Raw genomic sequence first — 23,205 nt, forward strand, 5'->3', positions numbered from 1 at the left:
GGTGTGGTTGAGCCTTTCTGCGCTTACCAAATTAAGAGTGCTGTAGCAAGAAATGATGTTGAAAGGAAGTAAAGGCAGACAGCCCTGGATGATCGCCACAGCAGATACTGTCTCCTTCTGGTACCATTTCTTTATAGTGAATGGTTAAGTCGTACACCTGTCCACAGCGTGAGTCTGAGTTGCAGAGTGCACTGAATTAGCATCAGCTCAGTCAGTTACTGGGATATCTCAGTATAAAGAATAGGCTTAAATAGTTAGAACCTCCTTTTTGCTGCAGTGAAGCAGAGGGGCATTACAGAAGCATCTGTAACAACTCATTATCTTTTAAACACGGGAAGATGTAGCTGATAGTTTGGGTGGGGTTGAGGGTGGCTTTTCTATTATTATCCCCCAATATGAATGTACGTTAACTTGGGGAACATCTTAACAAGAAATTACCTAAGGGAACTTCATACAGAAGAAGTGTGCACATCAAGTGGCTTTTAATATGAGGCTTTTAAAAAGGCTTATGAGTATCTAGGACTGATGCTATATTCTTATGCAGTAGCTGGAACAAGGCGCTGTAACTATGAGGAACTAACAACCTTTGTGCTCGAGTACTCTGAGCAATCCTTCAGAATATTATTCTTTGCAGTTGATTTACAGAGATTACATTTTATATCAGCATTGAAGATCTTTCTCATTCAACCTTTTTACACTGGTTTTCCCATAATTTCTTAATGGTTGCTCTTACACTCTTAATAGTTACCAGAATGTTTATGCATGGAAAACTCCCAGCTCTGTCTCTCTTTAATTCCTGAAGTAGTGAGGATTCTGTGTGGGAAAAACTTATTCCTGTTAACAAGACTGTTTGGACAAAAATGGACCGGTAGTTCCGATAGATTTGGGATTTTATTTACCAACCCAAGGAGTAAAGAGCACGTTTTCATTCTGCCTTTTCCAAATACATGTGGTGAATTTGTGGACAAATTGGACTTGATGATCTTCAAGGTCTTTTCCAACCTGGGTAATTCTATGATTCTGTGATTCTATGCAGAAGTTTTAGCGAATGCAGGAGGCAGCCGGGACACTGTGTCACAATCACACATCCTGAAAGTATACAGAGGTTGTATATAAATCTAAGCTGTATCAGGTAGGAGCAAGGGCCTTGGGTAAATTGACATTCATAGTCTTTCCTTCTGTCTTTATAAATGCTTTGTCTGTATAATAGTTACTTGAAGAAAGGAACTGTATTTCAGTCAAATGTAACAGGCTTAATTCTACCTGTTGAAAGGTCTGTTCATCCCTGTTAATTATCACGTCTTCTATAATTACAGAAAACAGGCTTTAGTGCAGCACAGGATAGCAATCTCAACTTCCATCTAAAGGGCAATTTGTTTGGGATGGATAACTTGGAGATTTATTTCACTAAATGTGTATACTGATGAAATAGCTGAAGCAATCATTCCACACAGTGCATGAAGACTTAGTTCAGTTCAGTGTTAAACATGTCATGAGTTACAGCAGTGATAACCACACCAGCAAAACTGTCTAAGCAAGTGAATCATCTTGTGTGGCAAAAGTCAGATACAGTGCGTGGCGTTATGCTTTAGAGGCTTAAAATACTAAATTTGGGTCCTACTGCTGCCCACTTTGGGTACTTGTTTTGAAGGCTGATCTCCAGTTTCCCAGAGGATGGACACTGGCTCCTTTTTGTGCCTCTGTCATTCATCAGGACTTCTATTGTGTTTTGCTTTCATAACTCTGGTCTGTTTGCGGAGCCTCGTTGCATGTCTGCATGATGAAAGGCTTCAGGATCCCATGGGTTTGGATCACAAAGTAACTGATGACATCCTGAAGGCTCGTAACTGTCACCTGTTTCACACACAGTAACAAAATGAACACCACTAAACAAAGCATTCAGTTTTGAGAACATGCATTTCTGAAAACATGCTGGCAGGCTGAGATGCCCGGTTTGTTTTTCAAACGACTAACACTGGATTTACATCTAGTGCTTAGATGCTGGGAGGTCTAGGACAGCTCTCCGCAACCACAGGTAACAACTTTAGCCTTGGATGCACAACTCTTTCCATCAAATGAGTAAACAAAATAAAAGAGGTTTAGGTCTGTGTGCCTTTGTGCTCTTTAGTGATTGGTGCCGGTCTTTCAGCAGGTAGTTTAATTGCAGATGCTTTATCAAAACATTAGGATGTTTCTGAGGACGTTGGTAAAACAAAAAGTCTCAAGGAAAGTGATAGGGGGGAAAAAACAGTTTCATAAACCACACAATGGGGTCCATGCACCCTTGGCTGCACCTCAGCTCAGTTACTGTCATCTTTTGAGAAGTCAGCCATTACAGGAGAGCAGTTCTTTGCCCTTCTCAGAGAGAAAGTGTTGCTTTGATTCAGTGCAATGCTTTGTGGATCCTTGTGTTTTGAACCAGCTGCCCTGACTTTTTAGACTTAATACTGAAGGCTGAGTTGAGAAAACACGAAGCAGTCTTGTTTTGTGGGTGGTGGTGGTTGGATTTTAGTTTTGGTAGAAGGGAGAAGAGGCTTAATGTGGGTGTTTTGTTTTTGTTTCCTACTCTCCTAGTTCTTAAACTTGTTCTCAATGATTAGCTTAGTTAAACTAACAAGAGGCAAAATATCTGCATACTTCAGTTTTTTGCAAATTATAGTTAGGAATTGACTAGCTTTTTTTTTTTTAAATGTTCTGTGAAGTAGCAATTCTTACACCTGCTTAAGAATCTCCAGCAAGGAAATGGCTCGTTTACCTGTCTTTCCAATTCAATAATGTAACTTCTTCCTCTGGATGTCACTCTGTAGTGCTTTATGCATGGAGCACTGAAAGGAAATGAAGGGGAAGTCAACAGGCTGCTAGAAATGAAATACCTTATGATGTACCGTTGTTGTCATTATGAATTCCTCTGCAGGGGCAGTGGATGTGTGCTTTGCAATACCCCCAGAGCCTACTAAAGTGTGTGTGGCAGGTTGAGGCTTTTGCTCTCCTAGGAGAGGAAACTGGGAACACTGGGATTTGCAGATGTCATTCATGGTGTTTCAGAAGACTTGGTCTGAAGCTCTGCAAAGCTAGAATGTGGCAATCCAGTTAAAATAAGGTGATTTTAGATCAAGTTACTGTTAGAAAATATTTGTCTCTTTCATTTGTCTTTGCTCATTTTAGAAAGAGATGTGTCCCGTTCATTTTTATTCTCCACGAAGATTTCTTAATTTCAAGGGTAGGCAGTAGGTGGGAAAACTGTTCTAAGGAAATAGACTTGTTGGCTGATTTTTAGTGCTGCTTTGTCTAATCAAACTGACTTTGGAGGAGGAGAGGATTCATAGATTGGTGTCAGGCCCATCCCTGCTCACCCACTTTTCTCAAAGTAGTCTGAAGGTGAGGCATGTGCTTCACACGTATTTAGCAGGTATTCTAAGTTCAGCTTTCAGTACAGTGCATACTACTTAAGAATAGGGGTAAGGAATGATGGAAACAACCTACTCCAGCATATGTCGGACAGTGATTGCATAGTTCTTGCTGTCACTGCCAGGACGCAGGATCAAATTCCCACATGAAGGGTTGTTTTCTAACATCTCTATTGCTTCTTTCCGAGATACTGCGTAGAAGCACCTGCATAGAAGGGAGAGGAGAAACAGCATGGATGCAAGTTACACCAGCAAGGTTATGTTATTCTCAGCTGTGCAAAGAAATGTGGTCATCCAGGTTAACGCAGTGTCAGGCTTATCTAAGGTAATTAGCTGTGGCTGCCAAGGGACATGACATCTGGAGGATTCTTGCTGATTAATGCTATTACAGGAGAGCAGTGCTTCGCCCTTCTCAAAGAGAAAGTGGCACTCTGGTTCAGTGTGATGCGTTCTGGACACTTGCAAAGACTGTGAATGCCAACCGGGATCTACCTTGAATTTCTCAATGGTAATCAGCATGTTCTCAGAAGAGCAGATACAGCGGTCCAGCAAATGGCTTTCTAAAGGGTTTATCAAGCATAGCAATATGCTACATGCAGCCTTTTCAAAACAGCACACAATGCAGAGAAGCTGTAGAAGTAATTGTTTTGTTGTGAAATCTCTGTAAAGGCCTTGAGGTACATTTTGTTCATTGAATATTTTAAACCTTTTGTACAACAGTTGGATTTTGAATCTCTTTATGAAAACAATACTCGGAAAGAAGAAAGGAAGGCTTTTCTAGTTGGGCTGAGGCATATTTCAGTTAGAACTTACGCTGGCATAGTGGTTGTTGTAGTGCTGTAGTCCTTGCTGGAAAGGCTTTCTTTATTCTGGGATATGCTGGAACAGTCATTAAGCAGAATCCTTCTTCTCTTTTCTTTATCTAGCACTTCATGGATTCTTGTAAGTTGTCCAGGTGATAACGACTCATCCAGTGGAACTGACAACTGAAAATGAACAGCATAGTTGATAATAAAGACTGGACAAATGCGAGCAACTGTTTTCTGTGCACAAAACAGCAGTGCAGCTGCCATGTGGTAGTCTTCTTACCTGCATGGTTAAAGCAGATACGGTCATTTGGAAGATTCATGTCTACTTATGTTTGGAGTGAGATGCTGCACATCTGTTTTTGGTGGAGTAGCGGAATACGTACACATCTGTACTATCATTTACCAGAGATACCCACTAACTAAAGCGGGCACAATTATATTTTGCTGTTGCTACACTGCAGAACTTAACCTGTTTCAGCTAACCTCAGCTTTTTAAGTGATTCAGCTACACCAATGTAAACTCAGCTGTGAACAAACTTTTTTTTTCTCCTGAACATTAGAGAAAGTCTTGCTATTTTTGAAGTGTATTTAACATTTAAGGATGGGCTTATGTGAAATGATTATATGCAGTTATTTCACAGTAATTTCTGATGATCATTTTAAAAACACGTAGATGACACCCTGTTCAGAATAGGGAGACACTGGTTCTCTCTCTTACTAAGTGCCAGCTGGATGCTGATGGGAAATGAAGACTCTTGTTATTTTTTTCTTAGTAAAGTATAAGGTAGGGCTCAATGGGTTCTCTCAGGTGTGCAGTTTAGTCATTTCTTCATCCCTTGTTAAGTATTTATAGATGTCCTTTCCCTCAGAGCAGGCTCCTTTTTTCACAGGTGCAAGGAGGTGGACTTGTGGAGATGTCTCTCCTTGGACAGCCAATAATGGATTGGGAACTGTTTGATTGGATACCACGGCAATGAGCTGGGGTGAAACCAGCCTGAATTTTGCTGTCTTTGAAGGGGGAAGGGGATAGAGGGGAGCATGTTAGTGTGTGCAAGCGCTTTAGAAACAAGGCTTTAAGCCATCTTGTTGCATATACGACGACAAAAAAAGCCCTCATACATGCTTTCAGGATTGAGTAAGATAAAAAACTTCCCTACCTTTGTTACAGCGAGAATAAAACCCTTCCATTCTTTCCCATATTCACAGTTATCAGTCTAAGGGAACAGGAAGTGAATATAAGAATGACTACAGCAAAAAGAAAAACAAATACAGTATTTCCATGTAAAAGCTCAGATAACTTTCACATATTTAGAAGTGCCTTGACTGCAAATAAGCCCTTTGCCAAACTAAATCACAGCCTCTGCACTTCCACTGCTCCAGATTCAATGGCTGAGAGAGGATGAAGGTGGGAAGGTGAAAACTCATGGGTTTTGTTGGAGTAAATGGAGTGGGTTGTGTTGATCCAATAGGAAGGCCAAGCTAAGGAGGTAGGTGAGTGTCAGTTGTAAAACCTTGCAGGTAGTCTCTGAGATCTACAGTCTCTACAGCTTTTGAATGGGCACAAGGCGCTGGTCAGATATCATCATCATAGTATCATAGTATTGTGCGAGTTGGAAGGGACCTTAGAGATCATCGAGTCCAACTCCCGGGATTCGAGCCCTCTGTGTAGCAGAGCGGCACTTCTACCCCCTGCTCCACAGGGGGGGATTCGAACCCGGGCCCCCTGGTGTTGCAAACGGGAATTCTACCGCTGCGCCACCGGAGGCACACAGATATGTTACTGACCTTTTGATATTACAGGTGACCTGAGTCTGTCTGTGGGGGTACTTTCTGCTTTTTTTCTTGCATATTTTCTTGTTCAATTCTTTGCTCACTTTAGGTTCCCACATGCTCCAGGAAAAACAAAACTGTCTAATGCCTGAAGGAGGATTTTCCCTGGTGTTGGGTTCCTTAGTGCTGCTTCCTTCCTTGACTGCCCTTTTGTGCTTGGCTGCAGGCTGCCAAAGAAGAAAGCTCTACTCCCACATGGAGCTCTGATGGGTGACAGGGCAGGGCATGAAGGTGTTACGAATCACAGATTTTCTCTTGTTACCTTCACTTCCAGTTTTTCATTCAAGAGCATCAGGATGAACTGTGCAGAGTCATTTTCATTTGGTTTCATATTGGTCACTGAGGTCAAAGCTGATATATCTAGTTTGTGCGAGTACTAAGGAAAACAAAGAAAAGGAGTAGCACAAGTGGAAACATTCACCAAAATGCAGCTGTTCTTCAAATAATTTTGTTTAGAAGAAAATACTCAGAAATTATTTTCTAGCAGATGTTGAGTTAAGTTTCACTGAGGGACATTTCAAAGCTCAGTCTTTTGTTTCTGCTTACAGAAACTTATCATCCACAACATGCTTTCTGGGTTTTTCCTTTTCTTCTTAATTACACGTTAAAGACAAGAGACCTCCCCAAATGCTTGCTTCCTCACTTCAGCTAAATCAATAGCCATAATACTCCAGTGATTATACCAAGAACGTTTTTCTGTTGTACAGAGCAAGATGGAATTACATATCAAGACACACTTTTTACCCTTGTGCACATGATGTTATGGAGCAACATGGATACGTTTTTAGGTCAGGTAACAAAAAAAATCTTCCTTTTTGCTTTGATGAAACAGATTAACACCGCTGTTTGCTTCACCCTGGCTTGTTTGTTTTAATACCAGCCTTCCTGTTGCTATGTTGAGTACTGGACTGTGTGGGTGAGAGAGGAAGGGGTGCAGGGAGACATCTATGGTGCGTGAGGACTGATTAGTGAAATAACCAAAGCAGGTCATCCAATCTGCAGTTACAAAGACAGCAGCTACTCACTGTTGGTGCCTTCTTATCATCATAAAAGAAGAGCGTAGTTCCTCTCAGTTCTGTCCAGAACAGTCTAAATTCCTGTTACAGAGGAGGAAGTGTCAGTTTGTCAAGACAATCTTTTTCATTTCCATAAAGTACTGAAAGAACTGCTATGGAAAAAAATGTCATTGTGTGCTTTTAAATCAGTGTTTAAAGAATTATTAAAGGACGAGTCGTTATTTGTCTTCTATGCAGCTTATGCAAAAAGGAAAAAAAGTTTACTATTTTTTTTTTGCAAGGCAGAAAGATGACTAATGCTCGCTGCTTTGTTGTCTACTGTCCTAGTCTGGCAATGAACCAGAAAGCTTCAACTGTAATGAATTTAAATGTCTTTAATATTAATCAGTTTAAAGGGAGTAAGGAAAATATATTCAGTCAAAGAGTTTGTTTGCACATAATTTTGACCTCACTGCTTTACTTGCTGGACAAGTGAAGACAAGATAGAGGACAAGATCACGGAGCCTGTGAATAGTCTGACCTACTAACTCTGCTTCCTGTACATGAAGTGATATTTTATGTGCTTTGAATTTTGCGCAGTAGCATTCATACATCAACATTGTGACAAGGTAAATGTAACTGTCTCACTCTTCTTACAGGTTCTGTAATATGTTCACATGCAAGAAAAGGTTTCTGCATTTTTCTCCGCTTTCTTGTGACCAATACCTCAAGAAAAGTAGCTCTTATAGGATTGGAAACACAAAAATGTAACGCAGTTCTGAAGACAGTTCTAATGTTCAGTTTCCTTATTTGTTGTATGTTTATTTATTTGGGGCATGTTGTGTGGGGATTTTCTTTGGCACAATGTTGGAGATATTCACAAAACCTGAGAAAGAAACAACTTGCGAAATCCGCCATGTCATATGAATTGCAGTGAACAAATTCTCCCCGGAGTATCCTGCAGGGGATCCTTGCTCCCTGTTCTGCAACACCTAACTAGTCTTCCTGGTGGATTCTGTCAAAGTAATAGCATAAGGTTCTCTATAGCACTCAGCCTCTGGACCCCAACCCCTGAGCACTGCAGTGTGCTGCGAAGGTGCATATGTCCCCATAAATCATCTATCCCGAGCAAGTTAATGAAGTCAGTGGATGCCATGTGCTGGGGCTGCAAGCTCTTGGATTGTGCCTTGCAGACTTAGTGCTTTATGGAGATAGAGAAGCAGCTGCCCAGGAACATTTCCAATTGTTTCACATGTTCAAAAAATATCCTCATACTTTTGGATGTCTGGTTTCTCATAAATGATAATGCACCCCGTGTCCCCTCAGGCTGCTCTGTATTACTGCTGTGCCCTGTTACTTTTTGCTATTCCTTTATGGTAGTTAACCGTATTTCAGAAGGAGGGCTTTTTCATGGAACAAAGAGCTTTTACATACAGGGGTATAAATGAAGGATAGTAACAAGGAGCTTTATTTAAACATGAGGGTATTTCCATGGTACACTAAGGCAAGGCATTGAATAATTTTTAGTGCTGCAGAAAAAAAGGACCATTAATCAATTATCTCCTTTTTGGCTTTTGGAGTTTCTGTTTGCTACTAGCTTGTTCCTGTATTTGTGAGCCACAGTGTTTTTTCGGTTTCTTGATTATATCTCCTTTTCGCAATGCGTAACTTATTTTCTCTACTCTGTGCATCTGCTTCCATGGAGGTGTGAGCGTATAGTCCCTAAATGTTGGGATTGTCATTATCAAGTGTTAAAAAGGAGCAATCAGCTTGATTAAGTACATGCTCTGAACATGGTAGCACTGATTAAAAGTGTGTGGGCATTTACCAGTTTGGGCTGTGAATAATTATCCTGGCTCAACAGATCACCATTACGTTTTGAAGCCAGTCCACCTACATGCAATCATCAGCTCAGTGCAAGAAGAGAAAAGAGGCACAGCTAGTATGTATCGTGGTGGTGCGTTGCTGGAGATTTCAGGATGGATACACTTCTCCAGATAAACAGATCATGCACTGCAGCAATGTAACCATCCAAACTGCCTTGGTATTAAAGTACTGCATTAGCTTTTCTCTGTGGTTGTAGCTGCGAAGTTGGTCAAAATCGATCCGTATTTCAGCAAGTATGTGATCACTGTAATATTATAATTCAATAGGTAAATTATAACGGGATTCTGGAGATATTGATGGTTGTCTTGTATAGCTTATTTTACTTTTGTTTGTTTCTCCAAGTAATTTGAACAGAAATGAGATGAAAGAGCAAATTAAGCTGGATATCATTATTTCAGCACAGCTATTTGCATCAGCCAGCACCGAGAAGCATTTCCCACCACTATCAGCAGAGGATTAGCACCTAGCAGTAGTTTGCTGAGGAAACGCCCAAACATGTCAGCTCTGTGGGCTGGTACAGCTTACCTGGCACTGCGAGCGTCGGACTGACAGGTTACCTTGGAAGTACAAGGGCAAACCTGTGAGCCTCTGTCTCTCCTGGGAGATTCGCCGGGGTGCTGCTTGAGGGGCTTCTGTAGGCAGCTCCATGCTGCTCCTCAGCAGCCTTTAGGTATCAGTTCTGCTGTTTGGTTGTTGGTTTCTTCTGCCTGTAGTTTGCTTTTTAGTTATTTTTAACACACCTGCCCCCCCAATCCACTCCTGCTGTTGTTTGTTCTGCGTCAGCTTCATCCTGGGGAGGGAGGGGGGGAAAAAAGCAGCACCTCAAAGAGGAAGTCTCAGTGCTTTGCTTTTAGGTCAGCAGACGCTCAGTGCGTAATCCACAGGGGAACCAGGCCGAGGGGATTGAAAGGATCTTTTCTTGGGAGTGTGTTTCTTAGTTTGCTGTAAGGTAAGCATTCAGATGGTACCTCACAACGGCACAAGACTGCAATGTTTCTGAGCATTGCCAGCTGGAGGTGGCTGCAGACCAGCCCTGCAGGCAGGGAGAAGAGCTTTCTAAGTGGCTTTTCCTCTGTGAATGTGTTGTAATGTTGAAGCTATCAGATCTGGGATTTCTATAGGATACGGGATGCCGAAAGTAATACTGAGAATAAGCTTACAGTTGTGTATGGCCACCCAACATAAATCAACTTCGTAGTGTGCATGTGAGAAAAACCCCTTTTTTCTTTCTGTAAGAGGTGATAAACCAAAGCCTTAAAATAAACAATAATAATAAATTAAAGGAGTTTAGGAGTGAAATGTTGGTCTTGCTGAACTGAGGGGCGACATTTCCATCAGTGTCCCAGAAACCTTTATGTTTCCATGTGCTTCTGACCTTCCCTGCAGCATTTAGGAAGAATACGGATGGCTGCACCTGGCATTTTCCAGACGAAACCCTTGTGCACCCAGCCCGTTCCCTCCCCTCACAGAAGGCGCTGAGGATGTGATGGACGCCGCCCCATCGCTTCCGTGCGCGCGCAGCAACCGCCCTCTGGAGGTGGGAGCCGCGCGCGCTCGAAGCAACCGCCCTGCTTGGCGCTTGGAGGTCGCCGGCCAATGGAGCGAGGCGGAGGGGGCGGGGCGGAGAAAGTTGGCCAATGGGGTGAGGCGGCGGGGCCGCCGAGGTTTGAAAGCGGCGGAATTGAGGGAGAAGCCGGGCCGGGGGATGGATGCGTGCCGGGTGCGTTCCGGCCGCTGCGGCCCGGGATGGCGGAGCGCCACCCCTCAGTGGCAGCGGCCCCATTCCCTTCGGGCTGCCCGCGGCGGGGCCTGCGCTCGGGTTAGTGTTGGCTGGGGGTGCCCCTCCTATTGCGACCCTGTCAGTGGAGCGCGAGGGTTAGGTTTGAAAAGACACCTGTAGGTGAACGGTCTGTGAGGAACTCAGTTATGCGACTGAGCAGGAAAGAACGCGGTTTTGCACCAAGCATCTCCAAGCTGACAGCTTCTTGTCAGTCAGTTACCTGAGCGACCCGATGGTTCTTTCTGCTGTGTTAACCGTATGCTGAATGGTGGCAGCTGAATGTTTGGTAAGTGGAGAACCTGAGTTTGGATATTTGCAGTAATCTATTGCTGTAACACAAGTCCTTTCTCATGGGCTAGTTGCCTGTTAGGCCATGATCTGTATTCTTTCACAGATTCACCTCTCCCCCAACCCTATCCTCCACTGTTAGAAGTCCAAAAAATTAAGTTAGCAGTTCTGTCTTTTCCTTTTCCTCTGTCTTTTCCTTTGGGCACCTCAGCACAAGAAGGACATGGAGGTACTGGAGCAGGTCCAGAGAAGGGCAACGAGGCTCGTTAAGGGCTTGGAGAATCAGCCCTATGAGGAGAGACTAAGGAAGCTGGGGCTGTTTAGTCTGAGGAAGAGGAGGCTGAGGGGAGACCTTATTGCCGTCTTCCAGTACCTGAAAGGTTCTTACAGTAAGAGTGGGGCAGGTCTCTTCTCACTACTGACTTGTGACAGGACGAGGGGAAATGGCCTCAAGTTGCGCCAGGGCAAGTTTAGGTTGGATATTAGGAAGAACTTCTTTACAGAAAGGGTGGTTAGGTACTGGAATGGGCTCCCCAAGGAGGTGGTTGAATCGCCATCCCTGGATGTGTTTAAGAGCCGTTTGGATGTGGTACTCAGGGATATGATTTAGCAGAGGTTTGTTGTTGTAGTATTGTTTTTGTGGTTGTTTTTTAAGAGATAGGCTACTGGTTAGGCTGCGGTTGGACTTGATGATCTTCAAGGTCTTTTCCAACCTGAGTAATTCTATGATTCTATGATTCTATGAGCTGACAGATAAGTAGGTACCCACAAGCTTTTGCTCTTATATCCCTAGAAAGGAGATTAAAGATACGTGCTTTAAATTGAAAGGTCATTTTTCATGAATTATTTGGGAAGAATTTTCTAGCAGGTAGCACTGAAAACTGGAAGCACATACAGCGTAACATTTCTGCTCTTTTGCTGTTAGGAAATGATATGAATCAGAGAGAACTTTATTTCAAATGTGAGGGAAAAATCAGTTCTTGTGATATTTATTGTTTGTGTAATTTTTAAATTTATTTTTGTGTTTTGATGTAAACTTATTTCTTTGGGTTTTATGGAGAAAAGGTATTCGTGCCCATGTGTTGTTTGTATTCCTAGGAAAATCTAAAAAGGATGCACTTAGGGGCTCTTCCAAGCATAGAAAGAAGATTTCCTATGAATCAGAAGCTGAACAACCAGTGCTGTCTGGTTTGGACTCAGAAGCAACTGATGAAGAACAAAAGATGAGTGATGCCAAGGGAGGATTTTCCAGTGCCCTCAGCTGAGCATCAGCAAGAGCAGATGCTGTCTCCAAAGAAGAACCTCACTCCTTGCAAGTACCAGCAGCCTGCTTCAAAAGCTTATCAGCATTCAGCTCACAAGGAACAAACTAAGCAGCAACTTGCAAATGATGAAGAGAAATGGTAATACCAATCCTGAGCCACAGAGATGGAAGAGTTCTGACAATGAACCTGGTGAAGAAGGACTTGAAAGAGAGCCCGTAGGATCAAGTGTAATGTTTACCTCACCTCCACATCAGGAATTACAGACTTCTGTGCTTCAGAAGTTGACTAAATCTGAAAAAGCTGAGGAAGTATTGCATGCTTTGGAATCACTTACTGATGTCAATAACAAAACTCCTTTAAAAGCTGCAAAGTTACTGCAGCGTCTTGTAGGCAATATGAACAATTCTGAAAAGATGATCAGCTTGATGATGAACTGATACTCAAAAGGATTCATCACAGAGCCCATAAAAGAGCTTGCTCAATCACAGGGGACACTGAGCCTCAAAATACAACAGATTCTGACAGCTCTTCTGCACAGGATGGTGGCAAGAAAAAAATGCAAGCAATCAGCTGTGAAAGCAAGTAAGAAAAGAAAAAGCAGCAGGCACCAGAGGCTGCAGTAAGCTATTCATTTAATTCCTTGTAAAATGTAGTGTGACTTGGTATGTTCCGTTAAGTTTTGAGCATTAATTACGTTGTTGAAATAAGTGACTGTTTCAGGTGGTTAAATAGATAATAGAGAAACTTGCATTTAGTCTTACTCCTTCTGTATTGATAAAGCACAGCTCTTTGGTGCAGTTACTGTGCTTCGTGGTGTTCTAATACAGAAGTCAGTAGAAATGGATCATAACTCACACCTGAGGCACGTAGCTAAAATAGTAAGCTAATCTAAAAGGTGTTGCACTTAGGTTGAGGCAATCCCAGATATGTGTAGAAACTGAGAGCAGCCCTGCAGAGAAAGACCTGGGGGTCTTGGTGGATTTAAAGCATGACAAGAAGTGTCCTTTTGCAGCCTGGGAGGTATCCTGGACTGCATCAAAAGAGGGGATATGGCTGTGTAGTAATTTCTCCTGTATCCTCAGCACTTGTTCTTCAGAATAAGAAATGCAAGTTGAATTGGCTGTAGTTGCAGTTCTGCCCAAATACATGGTACAATACACACCAGATCCATGTTGTGTTAGCTGTTTAAGGCCTGGCATCAAGCCTTTCAGGATATAGTTGTCCTTGAGCGATACTCAGAACGGATTTTATAGGTTCAGGTTTGTAGGGGAGCTATTAGGTGGCAGTTTGAACAGGTGATTGAGCACCTGGTGAAGGGATGTAGCTGGCCTAGGGGGCACAGGGACATTGTTTGCACCTGTGCTCCCCAGGTGACCCAGAGTAGAGCTACAGCAGGCTCACTTAAGGGCCAGCCACTAAAGGGAGAGCAGAGCATCTTTTGCACTGAGGCTGCTGCTTCAGAAGGAGTGCTGCCTAGCCAGAGCCCCTTCCACTCTTCTTTCGGTATATGATTGCTGGCCTACCTGTGAATGCTTTGCCTGGTATTGCCAAGATCCCCTCAGATGCAGTTTTGCTTCTTTGTGAGCAGAACGAGTCTGTACCAATTTGATGCACTGTTATGCAGAGGTACTTTGATTAATCACTTCTGGCCACTGTAGAGCTATGTTTCCCACCCTATGGTCTGTTCACCTAAAAATATCTTGGTTTTCTATGTTAAATTGTCCTATGCAAGTTAAATGAACTGTTGGTAATGCATGTGAAGCCTGGAGGTAGAAAGTCTTTTCTTTCCTTTTAAAGCCAATTACAAGTTTTGCTTAGTTCATGTAATGTTTTTTTCGGACCTAGTTAGTGGCTGTTTCTAGTAATAAGTTTGTTTTGAAGTTATACTGGGGGGTGTAAAGCTGAATGATCTCACACTTGAGTCAGTACAATTGTACGTGTAGTTACAATACTTGGTTTTTTAGAGAGATGTCTGAGGAATATTTACTTGAATGTGTATTTTTCCTGTGCCTTTCAAGCTGATGCTTTTTAATGCTTACATAAATTACACATTGATTTTATCTATGTTGGGTTTCACGAACTTTTAAAGAAAAAATGTTAGAGGGAACGTTAACGTTGGGAGTTGTGGATCTTGGAGATGAATTGACTAAAAGTCTTGAGTAGTAAATAAACGCCTATTGTGATGGCTTTTTGAATGTATTTTCAGATAACTCTGAAAACCTGCATTGTCAGATAAAAAAAAATCTACTGTCAGACGAGATAGGCAGGCAAAAAATAGATAACTTTAAAATAGCTTAATGTGAGTACATAAATACAAAGACATTTCCAACTCGATGTAGATTTTTGCTGAAAGAAACACAGGGAAACACCTAGAAATCTGCGATTCACTCATCAGAGATGAGTGAGTTTGTTAATTCAATAAGCATCTTCAGTGCTTCGTGCAAATGTAGAGTACTCAAAACCTTAATTTTAAGTTGAATAAGATATGGAAAGCAATCTGGGAAATACATGGAATATGTTTATAGACAAGCCTTCTTAACTCCTCTTTCGAGTACTATACAGCCCTGCTCTTTATTTTTTGTTTAACTTTTGAAAACTTTTTTTTGTGTATTCAATAGGTACCATTTGAATTGCCACGTTTTCTTACAACTCAGTGAGAGGGTTTGAATTAATCTTCACAACGTAACTGAGGGTGCAGGTAAGCTGCTTTCTGTGGTATCTGAGTTGGTCCCATGGGAGAAGATGACACAGTGGGCATGTGGTGTGTTGTAATCCCACAGTAATCTGTTTTTATTATTTTTTTTGTTATAGTTTTTGAAGGCACACAACTCTATTGTTGTGCACAAATAGAGGCAAAGCTTGTTGTTGTTTTTAATTTACCATTTTTATTTTTAGCATTTAAATAATCTTGACTAATATGTTCTCAACTCTTAAGGGAGCTTTTATTTTTTTCTTACAAAATGTAAAATTCTTACCGTATTCATACATTGCAGCTTAGAAATATTGAAGTTGAGGTTGTAGTAAGTCAGAAAATAAATATCTGGGAAGTCCTGGAAATGCATGGGATTTTCTGTTGGCAAGAGTACTGTTCGTTTTCCAGACCTTGGAGATGGAACATAACCCTCAGTTACTCTTCTCTTGCCCCATACGCAAGACGAAACCTTTTCAGTTTTGCTGATGAAATCCTTCAGATTTGGGGAAGATTCTTAGTTACTGTCTAGGGATTTGTCTTCATAATTCAAGTATATTTGCTCCATATTCCCGAGCCTCTAATGTTTATATATCAGTGGTTGACTAAGGTATATAGAAAGAAATATAATGTCAAGCTAGGATGGTAACTGCTTAACAAAAAGCAGAGTGAAATAATAATGTATGCAAAAGGAGGCTACTGGCAATACCTCATTCCTTTTGTTTTTTTTAATATGAAGGCACAGTGGTATAAGTATCAGCTGGGAAGTGCTGACCCCTTGAGATGGAACAACAACAGATTGTTTAATGTTTTCCATTTCTATATACTTAGTTCACAGGAAGTATGAAAATGAATTCATCCTTTAAATTAGTGCTGCCTTCCAATACGCCTAATGTTCATCAGACAAAAAGGATACAACTTAAACCTCTGGAATATTGGCAAGAAGAGCAAGTAGCCTATACATTGAAACCTTCAGGTACAAGTTTCCAAAATACCCATCTCTTTGACCCTGGCGGGGCAGTAAAAGGAAATCTGTGGTTTGATCCCTTGCTATCAAAGCCTCGAGATGCTTCGTATTTGGGAACTTTAAAAAGTCACTTATTTATGGTCTTCAGCTGATTAGTCTTTTTCCCAGTACTCCTGTTGAAGTTAGGATTAATTTCAGCAGAGCACATTAAATAAACTTGCATTAACAATTTAGATAATTTAAAAAAATGATGTATTTGCACTAGTGTGTTTATTATGTCAGACATTTTGTGATAGCAGGCACTGCTTATTGGATCATAGGTGGGAGCATTTTTCATTGCGTGGGCACTGCTTTCTAGAGCAGATAATATAATGTTTTAACTAATCTCAGTGTTAAAAGACCCTGGTGATGGAATGCATCTTGTACTCAGACTAATTTGGTCTTTTCCTGATTAATCAGTCTTCTTGGAAATAGTATTTCCTTTTGTCCCTGAAGTCAATACTTTGTCTTAAAACTTAACTCTCATGCTCTGGCTTTCTGGAATGTTCCTTGAATGTGTTACTGTCGTACCCTTTTCTTTAAAATAATTATAATCTTTAAAATAACTATATGTGTTAGTGTGTTGCGCTCAACTTTCTTTCAGGAAGGCATTTAATGAGTGGAATAGCAGGTGCAGAAGCTGAACCTCACGTGAAGAATAAGCTGAAGAGTCGTCATAAGCAGAAAAGAGCTAAAACAGGTATGAGTACAAACTTTATTCCTCTTCTATTGATGCTTCAGAAAAACCCTTCTGTAATGAAAGTTCTTCTGCTCTAAGATTTTTCTCCTGTGACAGCTCCTGATTCTCTACCTGAAAATCCTTTTGTAATGGAATGTGCTAGTGATCTGATGCAAAAAAAAAACGCATTCCTGTTACTATAGTGCACCAATGCTGTATCAGTCTGTCAGGAAGGGAATTGACTGATCCTGAGCTGTTGTGGTGCACTTAAAGCTGAGATGAAAGAAAATAAGCCATACTTCTGCCCTTAATCAGTTCACTGGTTAATGATGCTCACATGTTCTGTTTTATAATGCATAGTTAAGGTATAAAAATTTGTGGTTATTTTGCTGCTACCAACTGTAATATTGCATATGAATGTGAGTTAAATTCAAACACATTGTGATCTAGAGATACAGAGATTTACAAACAACCCACAAAATGGATAAAAGTAGGCAATAAATCTATGTTCAAACACCTCGAAATGGGAAGCTTTGCTAGACTCTTTACAGCCAATGGATGGTCAGTGAACAGGTAGTGCTCAGAAGGGAGGCAGGGTCAGAGATCAACAAAATATTGTGGAGAGAAATATTTTTGTACATTCAATGTGAAAACAGCATAAATTCACAGAAGACTTAATTGTTAATAGCTTTTAAATAAAATGAACTACACACTAGAGGTGGAGGGTATTCTGTAGAAGCTATTGATCCACTACAGCATTCTGGAAGGCAAAAGGTGTGCCTGCTTTTGGCCACTGGATGAGACAAGATTCTAAGTTATCTGAACCTTTGATCTGAGTACAGCTTTTAAGTTTACTTGCAAGTTTGAGGAAGCTTGAGCTGGTAGTGAGTGTTCAGACTGCACGTTACAAAAAATATTGTCTGCTTTGTGTTCCTTCGAACTGCCTCTAGAAGTGACGCATTATCTGTTTGCCAGACATTATTCCTGAGAAGCTTAAAATTCAAGGATGTTAACAAAAGAGTGACGTGTACAAGACCTATTAGCTGAGTTGAATTTCTCAAACAAGTTCCTGAGTTTTAATGATACAACAAAAATTCTGTGTTTAGCTCTATATAGCAACACCTATTGCTGTCTCTTTCTATAGCGGTGTTTCTTTTAACAAAACTATTTCAATCTCTTAGCTCTGACTGTCTCTGTGCAGTGCTTAAGCAGCCTTGAGCACCTATGAAGTGCTACAGCTTGCCTTTGACATTCTTTTTCTGACTACATTTAGAGGAATTTCCTGTGCTCTATGGAATTAAACTTGCCTACTTACAAGAGCTCTGCAAGAGACCTTTGGGATATTTATCTCATCTTAAAAATTCTCCAGAGTCTCTTTTTCCTTTGAAAAGCATGTGGTTGGCATAAATTCTTAGGCTATTGTCTTCTCTGGAAAAATGCATTGTTATTATAGATATTATTCCCTGATTTACAACTTAGGACGAGATTCCTATAAATAGTGTCTCTTGAGACAAGGAAAAGCGAACATGTACTTGTTCTTTTTGAGCTCTTTCTCTCTTTAAGTCTTTTGATGCCCATCAGCAGCTGTAAAAGGAAAAAACTTGTTTTTCTAAGTTACCATGTATTTTATATACTTTCTTAATATTCTCTGTTTCTAGAAGAGTTCTTCCCCTAAAATGCTGCTACTTTTGAATAAATGCTACTGCTAATGGAACAAGCAATATCATTGGCATTACCCTGAGAATTTCTTTCTGATTTAGAGTCCCTTTACCAATCACAGATGGAAATAATTCTGACTGGCAGGATAAATCCCCCCCCACTGGATTGTGGGGTGCCCAGGATCCCAACCAACCTGGCCTTGAGAACCTCCAGGGGTGGAGCATTGGCAGCCTCTGTGGGCATCCTGTGCCAGGGCTTCACCATTCTGACATCTGCTCTAAATCCTCCCCTCTTCTAGTTAAAAACCATTCTCCTTTGTCCTATTGCTATCAACCACTGCAAAAAGTTCATTTCCTCCCTGCTTATAAGCTCCCTTTTAAATATTGGAATGCCACTATTAAGTCTCCCTGAAGCCTTCTCTGAGCTGAACAAGCCTAGTTCCATCAGCCTATCTTTGTAGATGTGCTCCAGCCCTCTGTTTATCTTTGAGACCAGAGTCTTAGAATAGTTAGAAGTAGCATGTGTAGTTAATGGTTTTTTCATATTTTTTCCCTGAAATGGGGGTGTATATATATATACACACGCATATATATATATATATATATGAATATGAAATATAAACTAATTGTATCAGTTGTGAAATTAAACAGTTACAACTAAAGGAAATTACTGGAAGTAATTTGCATGCACATTACTCTTCTTTCTTTCTCATAAATCATGCGTGTCCATGTGTGCTTACTGAATGGATTGCAAGCAAGATAGAAGTATTAAATAAAAATTGTCCCCTTGCTACCTTTCAAGTTGTGCATCTTAATGGAGGTGGAAAGGAGTTGCAGCTCAGCTTATTATTCTACTTCATTACAGATTACGAACAAAACAGTATTTTTTCTTGGATAACTTACTTAAATTTTGCAAAGGAAATGTTGCTGATCTTAGAATCTCAGCTTTCTGTAAGGCTTTCTATGTTATCCGTGGCCAGATTATTATCACCTTGCTAAGACATTGTATTACCTAACTTCAGGGGACTATTTCTGTTCCAGCAAGTAAGTGCATGCCTTTAAAAATCAATCTGTTGGGAACAGGTTAGACTAAATTACCATGCTAGGAAGGAATACTGAAATAAATGGCTGGGAGAGTTAAGTCTGGGTAGAGAATGGGGAAGTAACCTATTAGGAAGAAGGGAATGCGACCCAAAAATGGCCATGGTTGATGAACTTATCTAGATGCAATGATACAAACACTGCTTGCTTATCTGAGTTGGCTTCAGGGCTCATTGGACAAACATTGTAAAGCTGGTAAAATATACAAAATAAAAATATAATTGTTGAAGTCAGCACAGGACTTCAAAAATTACTGGTAGCTTCTAAAGAAAACCTTTTCTGTTTCAGTTTATAGGAAATGGATATAACGTGAGTAATCTTCTGAATGAAGTGTTCTTCGTTTCATACAACTCAAAAATGACAGGTGAAGAACTTTCTCCCAGGAAGTTGCTTGAAATACCTGTGGTTTTATTTATTTATTTGCATACCAAGTGTGTTTAAGTGCACCCAGTTTAACTTTACAAACGAAGGCAGAGCTGATGAAATCAGTGTAGGGCTACAAAACCTCGCTTTGCGACGGGAACTTTTCTCATCCAAAGACCATAAGATATACTTGAAAACTAGTGGGGAAAAACATATTTTTCCGAAGTGTGCTTTTATACCTGATCTCCCAAAAATGCTTAGCACTTAGATGAATTTTGACATCATCAGCTAACTCAGTTACATCTGTTAGCCTTATTGTATGTAAATCTCAGAATAATCCCTCTTTGCAAGTAGAACCATTCTGCCTGTACTTCAGTAACTGCCGCCTAGGAGGTGCCCTGCTGGAATGCTTGCATGGTAGGGTCCAGCATTCTTCTAATATGTTCATGGCAGCAGTTTCTTCCTTGTTTAACAGGGGTATGATTATTATCTAAAATTTGTGTTAGTTCTGTTTTTTGTATTAAAGCTCTGGGTGTTGTGGATAGCTTTATTTTGTGTAACAGTGGTAGGTCATTGCCAAATATTAACAAATAATAATGATGACCTTTGGGAAAACTGTAATTATGCTGTATATTCCAGAAGCCAGGTCTAGACAGCAGATGGTATGCATAACATTTGTCTCCTCAGCTCTTCAAGGTTCCTTCTGGCTGAACATAAGGATAAGCTGCAGCTACTCTGGTAGAGTGTTTTCTAAGTGAGGTCAATGCAATTCTAGAAGAAGAAGAAGAGAGAGAAAATTGAATTGGAATTGGAAACTGTTCAGGAGCTGAATACTTGAGGATCGAGGACTGACCTGGTAAGCAGCCATGACCATGATCTTGGTGTTAAATCTAGAGTACCAGTTAAAGTAGGAAGGATGAATTGGCTTTAGTGCTTACCACAAAAAACAAACAAAAATCTTACCGGTGAGAACTAAACTGTGTCTGAAAAGGCTTCGACACTGAGGCTACAATTTCTGTGTGAGAGGTGTTTTAGATGCATGAATTTTATGCGTACACTTTTTTCATTCTCTTTAAGGCATTATTTACGATAGCGTATAGAAAGGCTGACTTTGTACATACTTAGAAGTTAGATAGCGTCTTTGCATTCAGTGACTAGGCCTCGCTGAGTTCCTGAGTAGATGAAACAGTAATACGGCAGTTACCATTTAGTTCATCCTCTTGCTAAAAACTATTTGCAGTTGAAGATAAGTTTGCAGGGAAGCAACTTTTTTTCTACTCAACCTCACATTTTATAAGTGGCTTGCAATGAGGTGTTTCTTGTTTTTCCTTTTGAAGTCAGTTGTGACCAATAACAATTTGATTTTGGCAGCTCTTCTAAGTTTTGGGCTTGGCTGGCCTCCTCAAGGTTAGTGAGATTAAAGCATCCCTTCTGTTTTGGTGTCATATTGGCTACCAAATGGGCACACAAACTCTCTCCACTGCTTGAGGGAAGGAAATCCCACCCATAAAGCTCTCTGTCTGCAAGGCTTTAAACTCTTTAGACAGGCCCACAGAGATCTGGAAGTTTGCCTCTTGGAAAACAGTAGAAAGGTAGCATTAAACTTAAAGAACCTCTGCTCCTGTCCTAAGCATGTCTCTCAGTAGTCAGGGAACAGATGTGGTGGATCTCCAAGATTAACTGCTCATCAGCTCTGCCTGAAAGTAGAAACTTTGTTGTGTTGAAGACCATCAGGGAGATCAGAAAGAACAAGATTTCCAGTGCATCTGCCTGCTAAGATTGGGTAGCAGAAGGATGTCTTGCAAAGGTGGTGAGTGTGTATGGACTGTGGAGCTTATGGCCTTAAAGGAAAATGTGGGTGTGTGTTACTGCAAAACTCAAGTCAGCTTGCCACTTTGAAGGAGTATCATAGTATCATAGTATCATAGTATCATAGTATCATAGTATCATAGTATCATAGTATCATAGTATCATAGTATCATAGTATCATAGTATCATAGTATCATAGTATCATAGTATCATAGTATCATAGTATCATAGTATCATAGTATCATAGTATCATAGTATCATAGTATCATAGTATCATAGTATCATAGTATCATAGTATCATAGTATCATAGTATCATAGTTTGGTACGTTCAGATGGAGGTGAAGCATTGCCTTGCTGTTGTCTTCTCTCAACTTGGCAGCAAGGTTTTGAGTGTATTTTCTTTCTTTTGTAAGTGATAAGAAATCCATCCTGAATGTTCTAAGCAGAAGTTATGTGTGCAGATGGGTTCTTGCCAGAGACTGAAAAGTGGCAGATGTGCAGTGGCAGTGCAAGTTCAGCATCAGAATGCCGCAAATGCCTATTTGTTGTTCCTAACTGTGACTGAGAGTGTCAACAGAGTACTATGACTTTTGAAAAGTAAGTCACTTTTTAGACTAGATGGTTTGGTTGTTTCCTAGATAGTTGATTTCTTGTGTGAAATGTTCAACGTAATATGCAGAAAACAGTTCCACTGTTGAGCAGCATCTCAAAATGCTTTTTATTTGGGAAGTAAAATCAGTTATGTCATGGAAATTGCTTGCACAGTTTTGAAAAAGTACTTGCCCTAATCAGTTATTAATTTCATCATTCCTTTCCCTTCACAGTGTTAGTTTAAATTCCATTCTAAGAAATAGTGACATAACGTGTTTTGCTGCAACAGCTGGTTTAGAAGTGTGTCTGGGTCTGCAGTGAAAGCAGATTGTGATTTCTTAAAGTAGTTTAAGTGGCTTCAATGTTCTATAGTTTTAGGAAAAAGTATCTTATTTTGTGAAGGAATTTACTTTTATACAAAGTGTAACCAAGTTCTTAATCTTGCCTTCTCTATCTATAGAAACAATTCCACTATTTGCCATTAGATGGTGCTTCAAGCACAGTTGTTTGTCCTTGACTGGCGTCTATACTCAGTAGGGTTTGGCTTTTGTGAATAGGGGAGGAAGAAGAGTTTGTTAGAGATGCAGATAAATTCACTTGAATTCTGTTGTCAGTTTCCATTTAACATTAGAATTTGGCACTGCACCTTGCAAAGTTCATTCTGTTAGCATGCGAGTTGAACTAGTTGCAGATACATTATTGCTTTTAAAAAGAGTAGTGCACAGCAGGAGCTGAATTGAGGCAGCTTTTTTACCCTTTGTCTGGACTGCATATTTTTCTTTTAACTTGACAATTGCAGTCTTGTTGTGCATGGAAATGCAGGAGAATCTACAGCTTGAATTGCAAAGTTCTGTTTGCATTCAAGGGCTCCTGTGGGTGCTGAGTTGTGCAGTTGTGACAAATGAGAACTGGTCATTGGAAGGAAAAAGTTGATGCTTCACCTCTGCTTGGTCTTGCTGTGGCTCCTGCTTCCTACACTGCTGTGTATGTCAGACTAGTGGTAACCTTTGGCAGTTTGTGTTTTTCCTTTAGCAAAAGAGATATTGC

General features: G+C 40.6%; 1 protein-coding gene and 1 pseudogene across 1 annotated transcript; one reads left to right on the forward strand and one right to left on the reverse strand.

Moving 5' to 3' along the window:
• Positions 1–1,675: 1,675 nt before the first annotated feature.
• On the reverse strand, positions 1,676–9,879 carry STAP1 (signal transducing adaptor family member 1). Its single transcript, XM_072336184.1, has 8 exons — positions 9,454–9,879; positions 7,072–7,143; positions 6,309–6,422; positions 5,374–5,430; positions 4,221–4,393; positions 3,484–3,612; positions 2,756–2,825; positions 1,676–1,854 (listed from the first exon to the last, which is right to left on the reverse strand). Exons 1-8 carry the CDS (start codon positions 9,574–9,576, stop codon positions 1,720–1,722), a joined length of 873 nt encoding a protein of 290 aa, XP_072192285.1. The 5' UTR covers positions 9,577–9,879; the 3' UTR covers positions 1,676–1,719.
• Positions 9,880–10,865: 986 nt separating this feature from the next.
• LOC140251545 (uncharacterized) lies at positions 10,866–17,765 on the forward strand (annotated as a pseudogene).
• The last annotated feature ends 5,440 nt before the right edge of the window (positions 17,766–23,205 follow it).

Source organism: Excalfactoria chinensis, chromosome 4, assembly GCF_039878825.1.
Source record: "Excalfactoria chinensis isolate bCotChi1 chromosome 4, bCotChi1.hap2, whole genome shotgun sequence".
Taxonomy (NCBI): domain Eukaryota; kingdom Metazoa; phylum Chordata; class Aves; order Galliformes; family Phasianidae; genus Excalfactoria; species Excalfactoria chinensis.

Excerpts from the sequence above, each read along its gene's own strand:
- STAP1 (XM_072336184.1), bottom strand. The coding sequence starts at position 9,576 with ATGGAGCTGCCTACAGAAGCCCCTCAAGCAGCACCCCGGCGAATCTCC. Across the intron at positions 6,423-7,071 it reads ATGATAAGAAGGCACCAACA|TACTCGCACAAACTAGATAT; the intron begins GTGAGTAGCTGC and ends TGTTTTCCTTAG. Across the intron at positions 5,431-6,308 it reads ATGAAAAACTGGAAGTGAAG|ACTGATAACTGTGAATATGG; the intron begins GTAACAAGAGAA and ends CTGTTCCCTTAG.